The sequence below is a fragment of the Phalaenopsis equestris genome, unplaced genomic scaffold (genome assembly GCF_001263595.1).
Source record: "Phalaenopsis equestris unplaced genomic scaffold, ASM126359v1 Scaffold000800, whole genome shotgun sequence".
Classification (NCBI taxonomy): Eukaryota; Viridiplantae; Streptophyta; class Magnoliopsida; order Asparagales; family Orchidaceae; genus Phalaenopsis; species Phalaenopsis equestris.
This window is the reverse complement of record NW_018165240.1, coordinates 217,553-233,716: the sequence shown is the minus strand read 5'-3', so window position 1 is coordinate 233,716 and position 16,164 is coordinate 217,553. Positions and strand designations below refer to the sequence as shown.

At 38.5% G+C, this 16,164-nt stretch overlaps 1 protein-coding gene across 1 annotated transcript in view; it reads right to left on the bottom strand.

Annotated features, from left to right (window-relative positions):
• The window catches only part of LOC110031296 (serine/threonine protein phosphatase 2A 57 kDa regulatory subunit B' beta isoform-like), a 50,837-nt gene extending 35,337 nt beyond the window's left edge, over window positions 1-15,500 (bottom strand). Inside the window, exon 1 of the mRNA XM_020734427.1 lies at window positions 14,060-15,500. Within this exon, the coding sequence (XP_020590086.1) occupies window positions 14,060-15,244 (1,185 nt within the window). The 5' untranslated portion in view covers window positions 15,245-15,500. The remainder of the gene's footprint in view (window positions 1-14,059) is intronic.
• Window positions 15,501-16,164: the final 664 nt, after the last annotated feature.

Below are 16,164 nucleotides of genomic sequence, written 5' to 3'. Positions count from 1 at the left end.
CCTCTCTCTCCTTTATCAGACGCTCCTATCTCTCTCTCCCTGATCTTCGAATCTTTTGCGATGGCACGCGACTAGCAGCGGCCCCTACCTCGCCAACAGGAGCTCGAAGCTCGAGCTCCCTCGCCGGAGCCTTGCCGTCGGCCCTCATTCCTCGTCGGCCAGCCGGAGCCGCCCTTTGGCTCTCGCAAACCACGCCGCCTGCAGCTCCCCTCTCCCTTTGCCGCTGCCTACTTCGTCGGACCTCCCTCGTCGTTGGCGAAGACTGGAGAACGTCGCCACCAACCGGATCTTCTCCCTAGCATCCATGGTTCCCTCTCCCGAGCATGGAAAAGCCAAAGCTCGAGCAGCCCACTTTATCTCCTTGCCGCGCCGGAACTTCGTTGGCCACCTCCTCCAACTCCGGCGCTGAGATCCTGCCAGTTTGAGCTCCCTTTTGCTGGCCTCCTTCTCTGGCCGAGCCTTCTCTTTGGCTCTGCTTCCCTCTCGTCGGTCGGCATGTTTGCATGTGCTAGGCTCGATCACCTCCTTCCCTTACCGCACGCGAACTCGCCGACTTTATTCTCCTTGTGGACAGCGAACCGAGGAGCGCGACGATCTTGCTGCCTTTCCCTCATCGTCGAGGTGGCGATGATGTCACGTCATATAAAGATCCGTTCAACCTCTTATCGCGAAAGGTATATTTTGGTTATATTTTTATGTGCCAAAATTATTATTTTTGAGTATTTTGCTCCCTGCTATTTCCTACTTTCCATGTATTTTGTTACGAGATTCAACGGAAAGTGGACCTTTCTTACTCACTGATTATTGTCTCTCTTGCCCTCAATCCTATGTCTATTCTTCCATCGTTGCGAGGCACGTCGGTGCATGGACCGGACGTCGACGTCTTGGAGCAAGCAAATAAAACGCTTCTACAACCGTCACGATGGTGAGATTTCCTAACTCCTAGCTGGCCCTGGGTTTTAGTGATGTCCAATCGTGTGAGTTCGATCGCCCACACGGGGTGCGTGCGCCGGCGTGAGTAGGCGCCTCAACGTACCTATGTTATTGATCGTTGATTTCCTAGAACTAGCATTTAGGTTAGGACTTCCCATGCGTGACCAAACACCCCCGTAGACATGAGTGTCTCCCTTTTATTGTGAGCCTTAAATCTTTATCCGGTCGGGTTGAATCCCAATTTCCCACAATTTTGGCGCTCTTAATCTCCCTTGGAGGGATTAGTTGAGTTTGATCTTAGAGGACGGGAAAAGCTTTGTAGTTAGCCCGTCCTATAAGATTGTCGATGTTCGTTGAGCGAAAAAGCTTTGTAGCTAGTATTTCCTACGAACGGTGGAGAGTTTCCCCTACGAGAAATAGGAGGGGGAAACCCTCCACATTGTCACACCAAAGTTGGAGGCAGCGATGTCGCAGATCCAAGTGCGTCGGCCCTAGGTACCTAGGTGAGGTCGTTATGACGAGTTCGACGTGCCGTCGAGAGGTTGGGTTTCATTGCATGAGCATGAACCATTTCATAGCATTTTTTTTGTGTTATGTAGATCATATTACATCTCATATGCATGATCATTTGAGCACTTCAATTCGCTCGACCGCCCCGGCTCGGTCGACTGATCCCTTTGGTTTGACATACCTTTCCGGTTCGGTTGACCAATCACTTTTTTTTCAACCGGACACCTCGTCCCAGTCGACTGATCACTTTGACCCGACCGGCCACCACAGTCTGTTCGATCAATCACTCACATCATATTGCATGTCGTTGCATGTTGTGCATGATCGTATTGCATGTTTGTGTGTATGTATCTCTTTGTTCTTTTGCATGAGCACCGCCACTTGTTTGCATTGTACTTTTGTTCGAGTCACTGCCGTCACGGCATGCCCATCTCCGGGTCACTGCCCCCTCGACATACCCGTTTGTTCGGGCCACTGCCGACACGATATGTCCATCTTCGAGTCACTGACTTCTTGGCACGCCCATTTGTTTGGGTCACTGCTGCTACGATATGCTCATCCTCGGGTTACTGCCTCCTCGGCATACTCATCTTTTGGGCCGCTGTCGTCATGACATGCCCACCTCCGGGTCACTGCCTCCTCGACATACTCTTTTGTTCGGGTCGCCGCCGTCACGGCATGCCCACATTGGGTCATTGCTCCCTTAGTATACTCTTTTGTTCGGGCAACTGTCGTCACGGCATGCCCATCTCTGGATCACTGCCTCCTCGACATACTCACCTGCACGGGTTACTGCCGTCACGACATGCTCATCTCCAGGTCATTGACTCATCGGCATACTCATCTGTCGAGCCGCTGTCGTCACAGCACGCCCACCATCGGATCATTGCTTCCTCGTTATATTCATTCGTTCGGGTCGCTGTCGCCATGGCATGCCCACTTTCGGGTCAGTCTCCTCGGCATACCCATTTGTTCAGGTCGTTGTCGTCACGGTATGCACATTTCCGAGTCACTGCCTCCTCGGCATACCTATTTGTGCGGGTTGTTGCCGTCACGGCATGACCATCTCTAGGTCACTACCTCGGCATACTCATCTTTTGGGTTGTTGCCGCTACGACATGCCCATCTTTTCAGAGTCATTGTCGTCACGGTATACTTGCCTTCACCACTTTGGTGCACTTATCATATGTCTGTTGCATATCATGCATGTTTGCAATGTGAGTGTCTTTCAGGTAAGGTGTAATTCCTCTTTATAGGTATCTGTTTACTCGATGCAAACTCACTTATAGCTGGTGTCTGCTAGTTGCATGACACCTCGGGTCCCCGAACAGGTGTAATTCCTTTTTATAGGTAGCATGTTTCACCGGTACATCACGTTTGTGTGTGTCATGTTGTGTGTAGCATCCTTGCATTCATTTATATGGTGTGTTCGTTCTTTTGGGCGCCCATTGTGATTGTCTTGTACTTCGGTCAAGCAGTCACAACGTGGGCTTTCTGCATGACTGTCTGTTTTGCCCATTCTTCGATGGTTTGTCATACTCGTCAGGAGAGTGACTCCGTATTGGTCGCAATGCCTTAACGAGCATTGCTTGTCGGGTTGATCCCAGTGAGTAATGCGAGTTAAATCATCGGGATTCACACGAGTATGACTGTGCTAAATATCTAATAGATCTAACTTGTGTCACCGCTCTCCGTGACACACTTTAGATTCGTGACACACTTTAGATCATTCGGATCTTTAGGATGAGGCCGGTATGACGACCCTGTCAAAGTCATACTATACACAAACTTACCTCGCACTTAGATACTAGGTTGACGCATTTTTCGTTAGATAGTGTGCTAGACCAGGATTTAGAATGCTAAGTAGTATTTTTGATGTCAAGCTATTGTTCTCTGCCGGATTGGTTGTCCTAGTCAGACATCTTTCTTTTGCATTGTGTTTGTGGTGTGATTACATATTGTATATGTGTGATAGTGTGTTATGGCGTTCTTCTGCAGGGAGTCCTGCCTATTTATGCAGGCACACAGGTATCGCTATGGGGTAGCACGTGATGATTTCTGATAATTTTGCTTGCAGGTGCTACTTATCTCCTCCACTTATAAGGCATGGCTCATAATACGTTATTTGCATGTGAGTTTTCCCGCTAACACTTGTTTTCATGTAGGATTGAGTCTTTTCTTTTCCCATGTACTTTTTAGAGTCTAAGAGTCTTGTAGCAAAAATAAAATACGGGCACGGGTTCCGATGTGTTTGGCATGAGAACCACGTGAAGGGGACCAGGAGCAGATGTTTGTGCTCTGTATCTTAATTTTATATTTTAGATTGATGTATAGAATTAGGACCGGGCATGTATATGCGGAGTCCGACCGTTTTTTTTTATTTCTGGGATATATTGCCGACCCAGCGGCACCGGCCTATTTATTATTTTGATCTGGCTTGTTTTGTTTTTTGCATCATGTTGCATGTCTGCACTTGCATATGTTTTCTCTGTTTCTTTCTGCGATTTATCTGGGATTTCACAATGAAATATAGGCTCTTTAGGACTTAATTCTTAATATTCTATAAATTCCTAAATAAAATATTCAAGAAAATTAAAATTTATGATTAAAATATTCATGATTTAAAAATTACAATTTTACTTTCCTGTACATAGTAATAGGGTTTTCACAATACTTGAAACTGCTTTAGATAATTGCACATTTGCACTCATATTTGCATAACCGAAAAAGAATCCCCGTGCTTTCTCAACCTGACTATTCAACATACTTTTATATAGGTGGTTGTCTAGTGCGCCAAGGGTGTTAGAAGGCTCTCCGACCCAGAAGGGATGTAAGTCCTTTTGTTTAGAGTGTTTCCAGCTTTGTAGCTGAACTTTCACTTTTTCTTCTTTCCTGAGGCATCCTTGTCACTTCGGCAGGTATAAGTCTCACCTTTTAGAGCTCCAGCTTATAATCATATGATAGTTTCCTTTACAGGTGGTTGTCTAGTGCGCCCAGAGTGTTAGAAGGCTCCTCGACCCAGAAGGGGTGTAAGTCCTTTTGTTTAGAGTGTTTCCAGCTTTGTAGCTGAACTTTCACTTTTTCTTCTTTCCTGAGGCATCTTTGTCACTTCGGCAGGTATAAGTCTCACCTTTTAGAGCTCCAGCTTATAATCATATGATAGTTTCCTTCATTTGACCTTAGGGCTACCGAGGTTCCCGTGGATGACGCAATTCACGAATTACTGACCGGGGATCTCAAGACGTGTTTTGTCAACTACCTTCACGATCAAATAGACTTAGGATCCTAGTAGTTGTGGATGACAGGTATGTGGTACCCGACCCAGTTATCTCTACTTTTTAGGATCACTCTACCTTCCTTTTTGTTGAGTCCCCTCGAGCCCTGTCGCTCATTGACTTCGTTAATATCATTTTGACAGCTTGATGTTGATGAGTTGTCTCCCATTTGGGATACGACAATTTGTCATTTACCCTTATGGCCCGGACGTGCTTTGACGTGTTGGGATATCCCGTTAAGATGATTTAGGTTATTCCGTGGGCCCTGTGTGCCGATGAGCCGCTACTAATTTGGGATGTAAGAGACTCGATCTCTGTCCGATGGCTTAGCGTGAGCTTTGAAGCATCGGGACTGTTCCCACGTGGAATACCTTCCTTTGATTGCCTATACCGTAGGTTTATGATAATAAAAGCGAAACTTATTTTAACGAGAGTATTCTTGGGTATCCCCCAAGATGTAATTAACCAGTAGGAACACATTCCTCAGGGAGTGCTCTTGACCCCATAACAAATACATACACCTTACTCTCTAGTTATGGGTAGTTTACGTAGATACTTCTTTCGCAGATATCGGTTCAAGGTGCCTCCGTCCGATCTTGTTTGGGCGGATATTCTTGACATATCCTTGCGAGTTTATCGCACGTAGACTCTCCACGTTTTATTTTTTCTCTCGTTTGTCACTTTGTCGTATATTTCTTTTTATCTGGTTCCTCTCCTCTTCAAATCACTGATTTGATTCGGAAAAGATTTATTCGAATAAGGGAAGTATACAACGATCGACAAGCTGGCGACTCCTGTTAAAATAAAAAAAAGAAAAACGAACAGAAACAAAGGTCGTTACAGTCTTTTTCTCAGAAATAACTGTAGCACAACAGATCATCCAAACATGCATATTGTTTCACCAACATTTGTTTTCTAACAGTATTTTATTCTAAAAGCAACTTCAAATCCGCTTATTGCAACAACTACAACTGCCCCAAACGCACCCCAAGTTGGATGGTATGTTCGAACTTCTCAATTATAAAAGTCATTTTCAATAATAACAAGACAGACTATTTATTGTAAGAGATTCCTTGAGGGCTTGCAAAAGTTGAGGGTGCCCTAAGAAGCATGATGAGAATGTTATATGAACATGTCAAATATGGTAAATCAGATGATAGTTGTGTAGAGCTCTTTGGAGGATAATAAAGCTGTTTGATGGCAAACAATAGAGAGAGATAGATTACATCTTCCTAATGTATGTGAGGGCATAGGTGTTGTAGAATCTCTTAGTTCAAAACTTTAAAAGTCTTCTTAGACACGACGTGGCCCCATAAACAAATCGTGAAGCCGACGTAAGCCGGAAGAAAGTGTATGTTGGATTCAATGTTGTTCAGGGTATGGAGACTATTTCAGAAAAAAAAGATAGAGAGAAACAGTGACATACACAACCCATTAAGCCAATGTCACAACTTGACTCAGAGCTTAGAATTAACCAAAACAGGTACAGACAGTACAACGGTAAAAATTAATTTTTTATATATTCATTTTCTATAACTAACATTTAATAAATAAAATCACTATGGAAAAAAGATTAAATTAAAGTAATTATAAATTTACCTTAAATCAAATTATTTGTATCTTGTATAAATATTTATTTTTCTGTCTCTCATCTATTAATCAATTAATTAAACATGACATATTAGTTAAAAACAACAGTGAGCTAACTAAATTCAATGAATGCTCACACTTATATCTATAGTAACACAGTGAAAAAGAAAATAAAATGCATGTCAGTTAAACTATTAATAGATCAATATAAAACATTTAATTGTTTATAAATATGTTCACTTGGGATATTTCATAATAATGAAGTTGTTTTACTATATCAATAATATATTTATGGTACTTTATATTTGTACAATCATCGTAAAAGCACCGTAAAAAAAATTGTACTGGTTAAGATACTTCAATATTTTCATTTACGTGCACGAGCATCTTAGTATTCCCTCACCGGGATCAAAAAGGAAAACTCCATCATAATCAAGCTCTATTACAATCAGTCTATATAGCTCAAATTATTCACAAATTCATAATACTCAATATAATATTTAATACTATAATGCATAAAATTTTTCATAATGAGAGACTATAAACATTCATATCGAAATGACCGATAAAATTTAAGAATAGAATAATCAATTGCATTAATCAAATGTGAATAATAATTCATACAACAAGAAATACAAAAATGATATTATAACTTAAGAATAGGAGTACTCGTTTTGTTTTTAAATGATTTTTACTTATTTTTAAATTTTGAAATCTCTTCTACAATAAAATATCTACAATCAATTATAAAGTATTATTATTGGTAAATTAACTAAAAAAATTATCGTTATTTATAACTGAAATATTTAACTTATAATATTTTATGAAATTTGATATTAATATATATTTATTTAAATCCACTATTTAATTATGTTATATTATTTAGTTAAATTATCACTACATTTTAATATCCTAATTTAACAAAGATTATTGATTTAATTATTAAATTCACTACTTAATTATGCTCGGTTGGGGCATGAATTTCTTCCCTCTGATTCGGCTTCCACCTACAAGAAACCACACAATTCCCTCACCTCCTCCTTCACAAACAAAAATACCCAGCCAAGCCTCTGCTACACACGAGACTCTCGGCTTGCTCTCCACTGCGAACTAGACTCCTGCAACACAGCTCGATTCTCCTTCGCACAGGAAGTAATCGAGCCTCTCCCACGCAGCTCCTCTTTCTTCTCCTTTACGATAGATGCAACCAACGACGTCATTTTTCGGGTTCCTCATTTTCTTCTTTAACTAGAGCATGGGTATTTTCGACGATAGTTTACTGGGCTTGATCGAATTTCGGTGAGCTACAAAATAGAGAAAAATGCTTGGTTTCCCTGCTCTTCTTCCTCAAGGCATCTCTTACTCCCTCTTGCCTCATTTGATTTCCCGTCATCTTTCCCACTATCTCTGCAACTCGCTCACTTCTCTAATGGGGTTGAACATGGAGACGAGGGATAAGTTAAGTCCTTTGTTTAACTCCCCAGATATCGGCGCGTCTGTTTCGAACAAACAGGTGTCGAAACAGAAACGTATTATTATTATTATTATTATTATTATTATTATTATTATTATTATTATTATTATTATTATTATTATTATTATTATTATTATCTTGTTATTACAGCCTTGTAACTTTTTTTAAATTTTTATTCATTTTAAAAAATCATATCGATAATTTAACGAATCAAAAAATAATCCAATGGCTTAAATTAAAAAAATAATTGATAATTTATGGGAAAATAATAAAATTATGATTAAATAATTGTAATTATTTTAGTTTCTATCATTCTGCCATTTAAAATTGTGATGCTAATAACATAATAACTATACAATGTAGCAAAAAATGAAAAGTGTGCTAAGGAGAAGAGTGAGAGAGAGCTCTTGACACCAAATCATTATAGATATTTTTAGCAAACGCAATGCAAAATTTTTGTAACATCTCATTAACCAAGTTATCAAACAAAAAGATGAACCACATCATAGTCATAATAGTACCGCTAATATTACATCTCAAACATAGGACATCAATCCCCTAACAAAATAATTGAGAGAGAGATGCAAAATTTATGCCACCTTGCTAATTAAGGATATCAACAATTTAAAAGCTGCATCACACCCACTATTCCATGTTCCAACATGACATTTTTCTAGACACAATCTCTCCAACTAGTTCCGGCCAACACTTCTCCAAAGAGAGAAAGGGAAAATAAATTTGGGGGTGAAAAAGACATTGACAAGAAAGAGGGCTGATGATGATAATCACATGCATAAATTCCCCTTGGCCATAAAGAATTATACTTTGAAGAGTAAAACAGTTGTTAGAAGAAATATAGGTTTTTAATTGAGCTATAAAGCTAGGAATATTCTCCTTGAAGAGGATAGATGAATGGGAAGTCCATCCTAGAGATGAGGTGACTAAAGAGAGCCCCATCCCGAAATTTAAAAAAAAATGAAGAGGAATAAGATTATAGTATCCACAAATTCAGTTGAAGAGTCTCTTCATAGAAGCTTATGAAAACTAACAAAGCTCTGGAAAGATATCTACAAATTGTTGGAGATTTTGATGCAAGCAACCAACAAAAGTTGACTAAAATACTAAATATTTGAACCTGAATTAACTGAACTAAGTTCTAGTAAGACATGCAAGAAGGCAAAAGTAAGTGTGAATAAACAAACAGTAGTTGTCAGATTAGATTTGTGAATTGGCAGACTAGGGACTAGGGTGGAGCAGATGGGGCAAAAGTTTCGTTATGCGAGATAGCACGTGAATGCAAGATGTAAAAGTAAGTTAAAACAATGAATGCCTCAATTATATGGAAACAAGAAATAGAAATGAAGCAATAAATCCAAATCATAAAAGAAAGAAAATTATAAGAGAGGAGGCTACATAAATTTTCAAATCTCAGTTCACCATGTAATGCTCCCTATTACAAGATTATCACTACGTTTATAAACTGAGAACTCTAATGCATCAATTACTACTTCTATAAAATTTTTAATATTTAAGATATTTATTTAATAATTATCTTACATCGCCAACCCTATCAATAAAATTTGAGATGCAATAAACAAATGTGTGGTGAATATCGAACCTTTGTCTGGCAATTTTATTTTTCTTTATGATTGTATTTGGTATCGATATGGCACACATGCATCTGCATCATAGACATTAAATTTCAAGTTCATATATAATGGAATTACTCTACCAAATTAAAGACGTTTTGGAACTCTAATACTGAATTACTTGATTGTACACACAAACAGAATCATCTGTAACATAATTAACCCCATCCCAACGATGTAAAGTTGTCTTCATAAATTATTATTCCCAACTTACTCTATTTGGGTATTGAATGAGAGGTATTAACTATTTAAAAATCTTTCACAACTCACCATTATCATCTTTAGTTTAACTTTTTTTTTCTTCTCGATCCCTCAAAAAATAATTTCATGTACAAGCTTATCAATGCAATTTCTATCCCTCACATTACAAGCCCAAACCATAAGTTTCTTATCTTCAATAGATTCCCATCACCACTTATAATCATTCTTCAATATTATATTTCTAATTATGTTCCACATCCATCCTAATGCTCACAATTTAACTACACTCAATTGGACATTAATAATTTCCTTATTGCATGACACTGAAATCCCAATAAAAAAAATCTAACCTAATTTAACTACACTCAATTGGATATTATTAAATTCCTTAATGCATGACACTGAAATCCCTATAAAAAAAATCTAACCTAATTATAATTTTATAAAAGAAAATTTTCAATTCCATAATATTCTCTTCTCGAAAAGTACACCCAAGGCACTTTACAATTTTAACAATCGAGCTTAAACTCTAGAATTCATATCATAATGTGTGTACATATATATATATGGGTGAGACCCTGGTATTGATTCGCCCTTCAATCCACCTTCTCTCGTGCTCGACGACGTATTCGACGACAGCTACGAAGGACTTTGCGCTAATCCATTGCGATCGTCCTCTCTTTCGCGCCCAACAACGAAGGGCCTCGGCCTCGTCCATGCGGGCGTCGTCGGGATCGTTGCAGCACGTCGTCGAGATTGTCTTGCAGAGACATCTCTAGCTTCTACAACGTCCGTGGATAAGCGTTGTCCTCTGTGCGATCCGCGCAGTCGTCTGTGTTTCCTCTCTTTTGCGCAGCATCGCCTCTTATGTCCGACTTGTAGCTCTTCTCCCCTTGTCGTTACTTGTTGTGATGGAGCTTCCTCCTTCTTCGGTTGAGCCCGATAAAACCTCTTTTCCCCACGTTGTGGGTAATCTTCAGGGGGAGACGGCGGTTGTCTTCCCCTCAAGTTATAAGGAGAATTGTGATAGTACAGGTGACTGCCCCTATACTAAGAATGCAAGCAGGAATAGTGGAAAGACAGCACTACTTTTCTCTGAGTCAGAAATTTCAACCCTGACTGACAAATTTAAATTTGATCTCATTGGAAAATTTCAGTGGGGACGCCCAACTATGGAAGTTATCAGGAAAAGTTTTGATGACTTCAAATTAGCAGGAAAGTGAAAAGTGGGGCTCATGGATGTGAGACATGTTTTGATTCAGTTAACAGTGACTGAAGGCTACACTCGTATTGTCTCAAAAAAATATCTTAACATCATTGGTAAACCAATGAAACTACTCAAGGGTCTCCTGATTTTGACCATAATCATGAACCTCCTACTGTACCGGTATGGTATAGTCTACCTGGTCTCAAGCTGCATTTTTTTCATCATCAGGTTTTCTACTCTATTGGTGTGATACTTGGGGACCCTATAAAGCTAGATCTACTCACTTTCAACCTTACCAGACCTTTTGTGGTCAGAATACTTGTAGAAAAAGATATTATTTTGTCTGATGTTACTGAAGTCTGGTTAGGTACAACGCATAATGGATATTGGCAACAAATCGTCATGGAGCATAGATCTTCTTATTGTTCTCATTGTAAGATGTTTGGGCATACTCTTGATAAATGTCATAAGCTTTACCCTAATTCGAAATCTAAAGTTCAAGTGAATAAGGATGATTCTAAGGATATATATACCACATGACAGATTTTGGTGTCTGATTCTATTGCCCCTGCCGTTACTATTACTGCGAGTGATGTGATGCTGACACCTTCAAACCCCATAGAAAAAAATATTGATGGACTATTACCTACTGGACTATTACCTACAAATGATAGTGTTCAGACTGATACTCAGAAAAGTCTCGTAGCTCCACTTCTCCAGGAAGTATACGATGTAGAGGCAACTCATACTTCACATATACTAGAACCTATTGTGGGTACTACGGTTGGTATTCCTTCTGCTTAAGCTCTACCCCATCAGACTGATTCTTCGGATAAGGAATGGCAGGTCTATTTCAGGAGGAAGAAAAAGAATGGATGCCGACTCCAACTCGGGAACATATTGGATGATACATTGGTTACTACTGGCAATGACAATCATCTTACCAACTTATTAGTCTGGTCCTTCCCTAAAACTAGAGGTAGAGGCAAGAACAAATTGAGTCGCTCTCTAGCCACCTGATACTATGTATTTTAGCATTGTTAGGTTTTTTATTTTAGTATTTAATGTATTTTCTGTTTTTCTAGTTTTGAAACTTTTTTGTGGTTTTTTTTTGTGGACAGGGTGTCATATTTGGGCCCTCCCACACATTGTATCTATATCTTTTTTTTTTCAATTTAATATATTAATCTTTTGGGCTTTCAAATATATATATACTTCAGCAAAAATACTACTACATATTTAACACGTTAGAGGAAAAAAATCAAGGTAAAAGGTCAAAATACAAGTAACTCAAAAATTTTCTAAAATAATATAAAAGCATAAAAACAGTATGGTCAACTCTAACAATAGTATACAATGAATGAAAATCCCAATCATTTTAAGCATTTATAAAATTGATCTTAAACAAAAATGTCAACAATGAAAAATAGTAACATGTTACAGCATATAGCATGGTGCAGTGTACTAAGTTATTTAAATGACAAGAGGCAACAAAAAATAGTGTATGATATGCGCTATGAGTGTCATAGCGCAGATGGCGCGCCAATGGCATTCTGAGTTAAGTTTTTATGTTTAATGGTTGACTAATTTTTTTAAATTGATTGTATGAATAAAAGAAAATTGATGGACTTTAGGCATATAATGAGTGTTTTAATAGCTAAATTCAATTCTCATGTAAATGTATTTGTTTTATTTTCCACTTGGAGCAGCATTTCATAATTGTAGGAAGAAGAAATCTTTTTTCCCCTTTTACATACCAACAATACTCAATTATTTTATGATATTTATCAATAAAGCTTATAGAATGGTTGCTTAGCTATGTTTGTTATTTATAGAATAAAAACAAGGTTGTAAATTCTTTGTTGATGCACTTATTTTGCCTGTGTCCTTAGTCCTTACATAGCGCTCATAACATTTTTTTTTTCTTTTGTTACTGAAAAAAGGGAAATATTCTGTACCATTAAAACGTTTTTTATGATAGTCTTCTTTCATGCATTTTATATTTTTTTCTCTTTTTCAAAGTTATCAAAATATCAATCAATATATCAAGGCTTGCACTCTGAGTAAAATGACTAGCTTCTCCTTACAGTCTTATTTCACTCTGGCTTGAGGAATAGAGTACCGAGGAAGCACCTTTCAAAGTGTATATATAATCAAATATGATGGACAAATTGACATCTTTTATAAAGATTGGCACATCTATGCTAACACACGTTAATTATAACTACTAAAGGCCAATATGTGTGTGTGTGTGTGTGTGTGTGTGTGTGTCCATCTACTTCTCCTCCGTCAATTCAAGATTCGCTTTTGTTATTTGACTTTCATGTGCTATTAAAGTTGAACTCCTGAATACATGAAAGGCGACTTTTGAAGGTGGATCAAAGATGTTTGAAACAAATTGGCATAGTTTCAACAAAATTATTTAGTTCAAGTAAGGGTACTTACTCATATCCATTTAAGCTGTTTGAAACTAGTTCCTGTTCTTGTTGCTTCATATCTCTACTCCAACAACTTATCAACTTTCACCTAAACTATACAATGCCATGAACTATTAAATCATTGCAAAATTTATATGAAACTAGTAGAATTGTATGGGCCATTGGCTCGCGTATTTAATAATGTTAAAGTAATATTATATCCAATTTATATGATATTGCTAATGCCTATGTTGTATTACAATATTCATGTCAGATGTTGTTGATTTTTTAATAAATTGTTCATGATTTTTATATTTTGTATTGTTTTTAAATGATACATGCCACATTATATGGTATAGTGTGCTAGACAAAAATGACATGTATGATCTTAACAAAAGTTTAGCACTATGCTTAACTTATAACATTTTGGTAACCAAAGATATGCCTGCCATTAAAATATCATAAACTTATTTATGCAATCACTAAGTATCTTTACCCGAACAGAAGCCTTTAATATGCTAAGGAGCTAAATTTATCTTTACCTTGTTTGTGATAGTTCATATGTGCGTAGGAATTAATGTAAAGAATCACTCAAAACAAGCATCCTCATAATAAAAACGCTCAATTAGTTATGAGTTTGGTCATTCCTATCCAATTAATACCAACATAATACTAATAATACTTTCATGAGGCAAAATGAGCAGTGTACTTTTTGATGAAATAAGTTCAAAAATAGAGCAAACTATGTAAGTAACACACATGCAATAGCAGAATATCTCGTGTGAGAATTCGATCCAATTTACCTGGAAATGAGAACTATTGAGGCACCTTCCAATCTGCTTGAATAGTGGAACCATGCAACGCTGAAACTCTGCTGGTTGAGTCGACTCAAGAACCTCTTCCAGTTCTCCTAGGAAGAGCACCTCCTTCTGACAGTTGGTGACTGGCCAATACTTTAGCAACCCCCTTATGACAGTATCAGCAAGCTTGAAATCCTTCTCCACAAACTGGGTGATACAGTACGAGAGCTGCTGATGGTAAGCCGACATTCCCTTCGGCTTGTGAAGAGGGATAAGTGCTCGGACCAGGAACAGCTTGTGCTCCTCCTTCATTGGCAGAGCAAAACCGTTAATTATACTACCCAGAATCTCGAGTAGCTCACCAATTCCGCTGTGCCGCTCGGTCTCAAAAATAAAACGATAGAAAATGTTGTTGATTGCCTTGCGAATGAACGGGCGATGAACCATGAACTTGCCGTAGATGCGATGAAGAATGGTCTTGAGATACTCACGCTCACGGGGGTCTTCAGAGTCAAATAGATCAAGAAGACGGAGAACGAAAGAATGATCAATATAGCGTTTGGCGATCTTCGTATCAGTGTCTGACGACACGACGTATCGAAGAAGAAGCTCGTAAACAATCTGGAGGTGAGGCCAAGAGGGATCGAGGTAAGATTCTTCCTCCTCGGGATCAGCGTTCTCGGAGCCAGAGTTCTCATGAGAGGCCGGGGGCAGGCAGCGGAAGATGTTGTTTCCGATCATGCGAATGAGGTCCTCCTGAACTGCTTCAGTCAGGCGGCCAGAACCAGCGTGAATGAAATCAACGAGCTCCACAAGGGTCTGTCGTTTGGTCTCTTTCTCGCGTGCGAACTTAAGGGACTCGGAGAACTCGAATACGATATTGCAGATCTGAAGCTTTCGTTGGAAAAGAGTCTGGCGCTCGGGCACTGGCACATCACGAAAGAGGGGGAGGTTCTCGATCTGGGGAGTGACGCTAGTGACACCGGTGACGCCGGGGGAGCCAAGCGGCGACTGGTGCTGGGGTCCCGCGGTGGTGGCGGTGGGACGAGACGCATGGTTTATAGTGACGTTGGAAGTGGATACAACCGGACCACCGGCGGAGCGGAAAGCACCGGAGAAGACCGTGGGCTCGTTAGCATCGGATTTGGGGACCTTCCGGCCACCGCGTTTCATGATCTTGTTGAACATGTTTCGTCCCCCCCGTTGATCAGATCGCGTCAAAACTCCGATAATTGTCGCGTTGGCCCTCGATCAATCAAGGGCCGGAACCCTAGTTATAGAGGAAGATGCCGATGAGAGATTAGCCGTAAAAAACGTGCGCCGCCGGTAACCATCGGAAACGGATCGGATTTCTACAACGCATCGAAGCCCATTTTGATCTTTCTCGTGCAGCGAGAGTGACAATGGGATGAAAGGAAAGCCGAGCTGAGTGGGAAGAAGGGTGGGGAAGGGGATGACTGATTAAAATGAATTATTTATAGAAAATTTTAAATAAATACCACATATATTTAAATTTTGATATTAATGCTTTAATATTTTTTTTTAATTGAGTAAATATAAAAAAAAAATTATTTTATTATCTTTAATATCACTTCAAAAATATTTTTTTATTTATTTTTTAAAAATGAGATACACATTTTCATGCATAAATTTATTAGATTAAAAAATTATAAATATAAATATAAATATTATGTGAATACATTAAATTTAGTATATTTTTTTTTAATTTTTGGTGAAAAGTTTGAGTGTTATAGTTGTAAAAATGAAATTAGTCCAAAAAGTAAAAAAACAATATTTTTTTTGCATCCAAATATTTTATGAGACAAATAAAATAACTATTTTGCATTATTCAACTTATTAATTATATCGCAAGAATTTGATGCTTATGTTTATAATATTGGTTTAATGTATTTCAATTTGTTGAATATCTTTAGGTCGTAAAATCTTGTATGATTGATGAACTAAAACAATTCGGAAAAGATCTTACAGAATGAGGGAGCGTAAGCTGAAGGATCTATTAAGAGAGATGATCAAAGAGTTTGTTTAGAGTCCATGATTGAGAGAAACCTCAACTTTACTTTTAATATATATATATATAATGAAAAGAA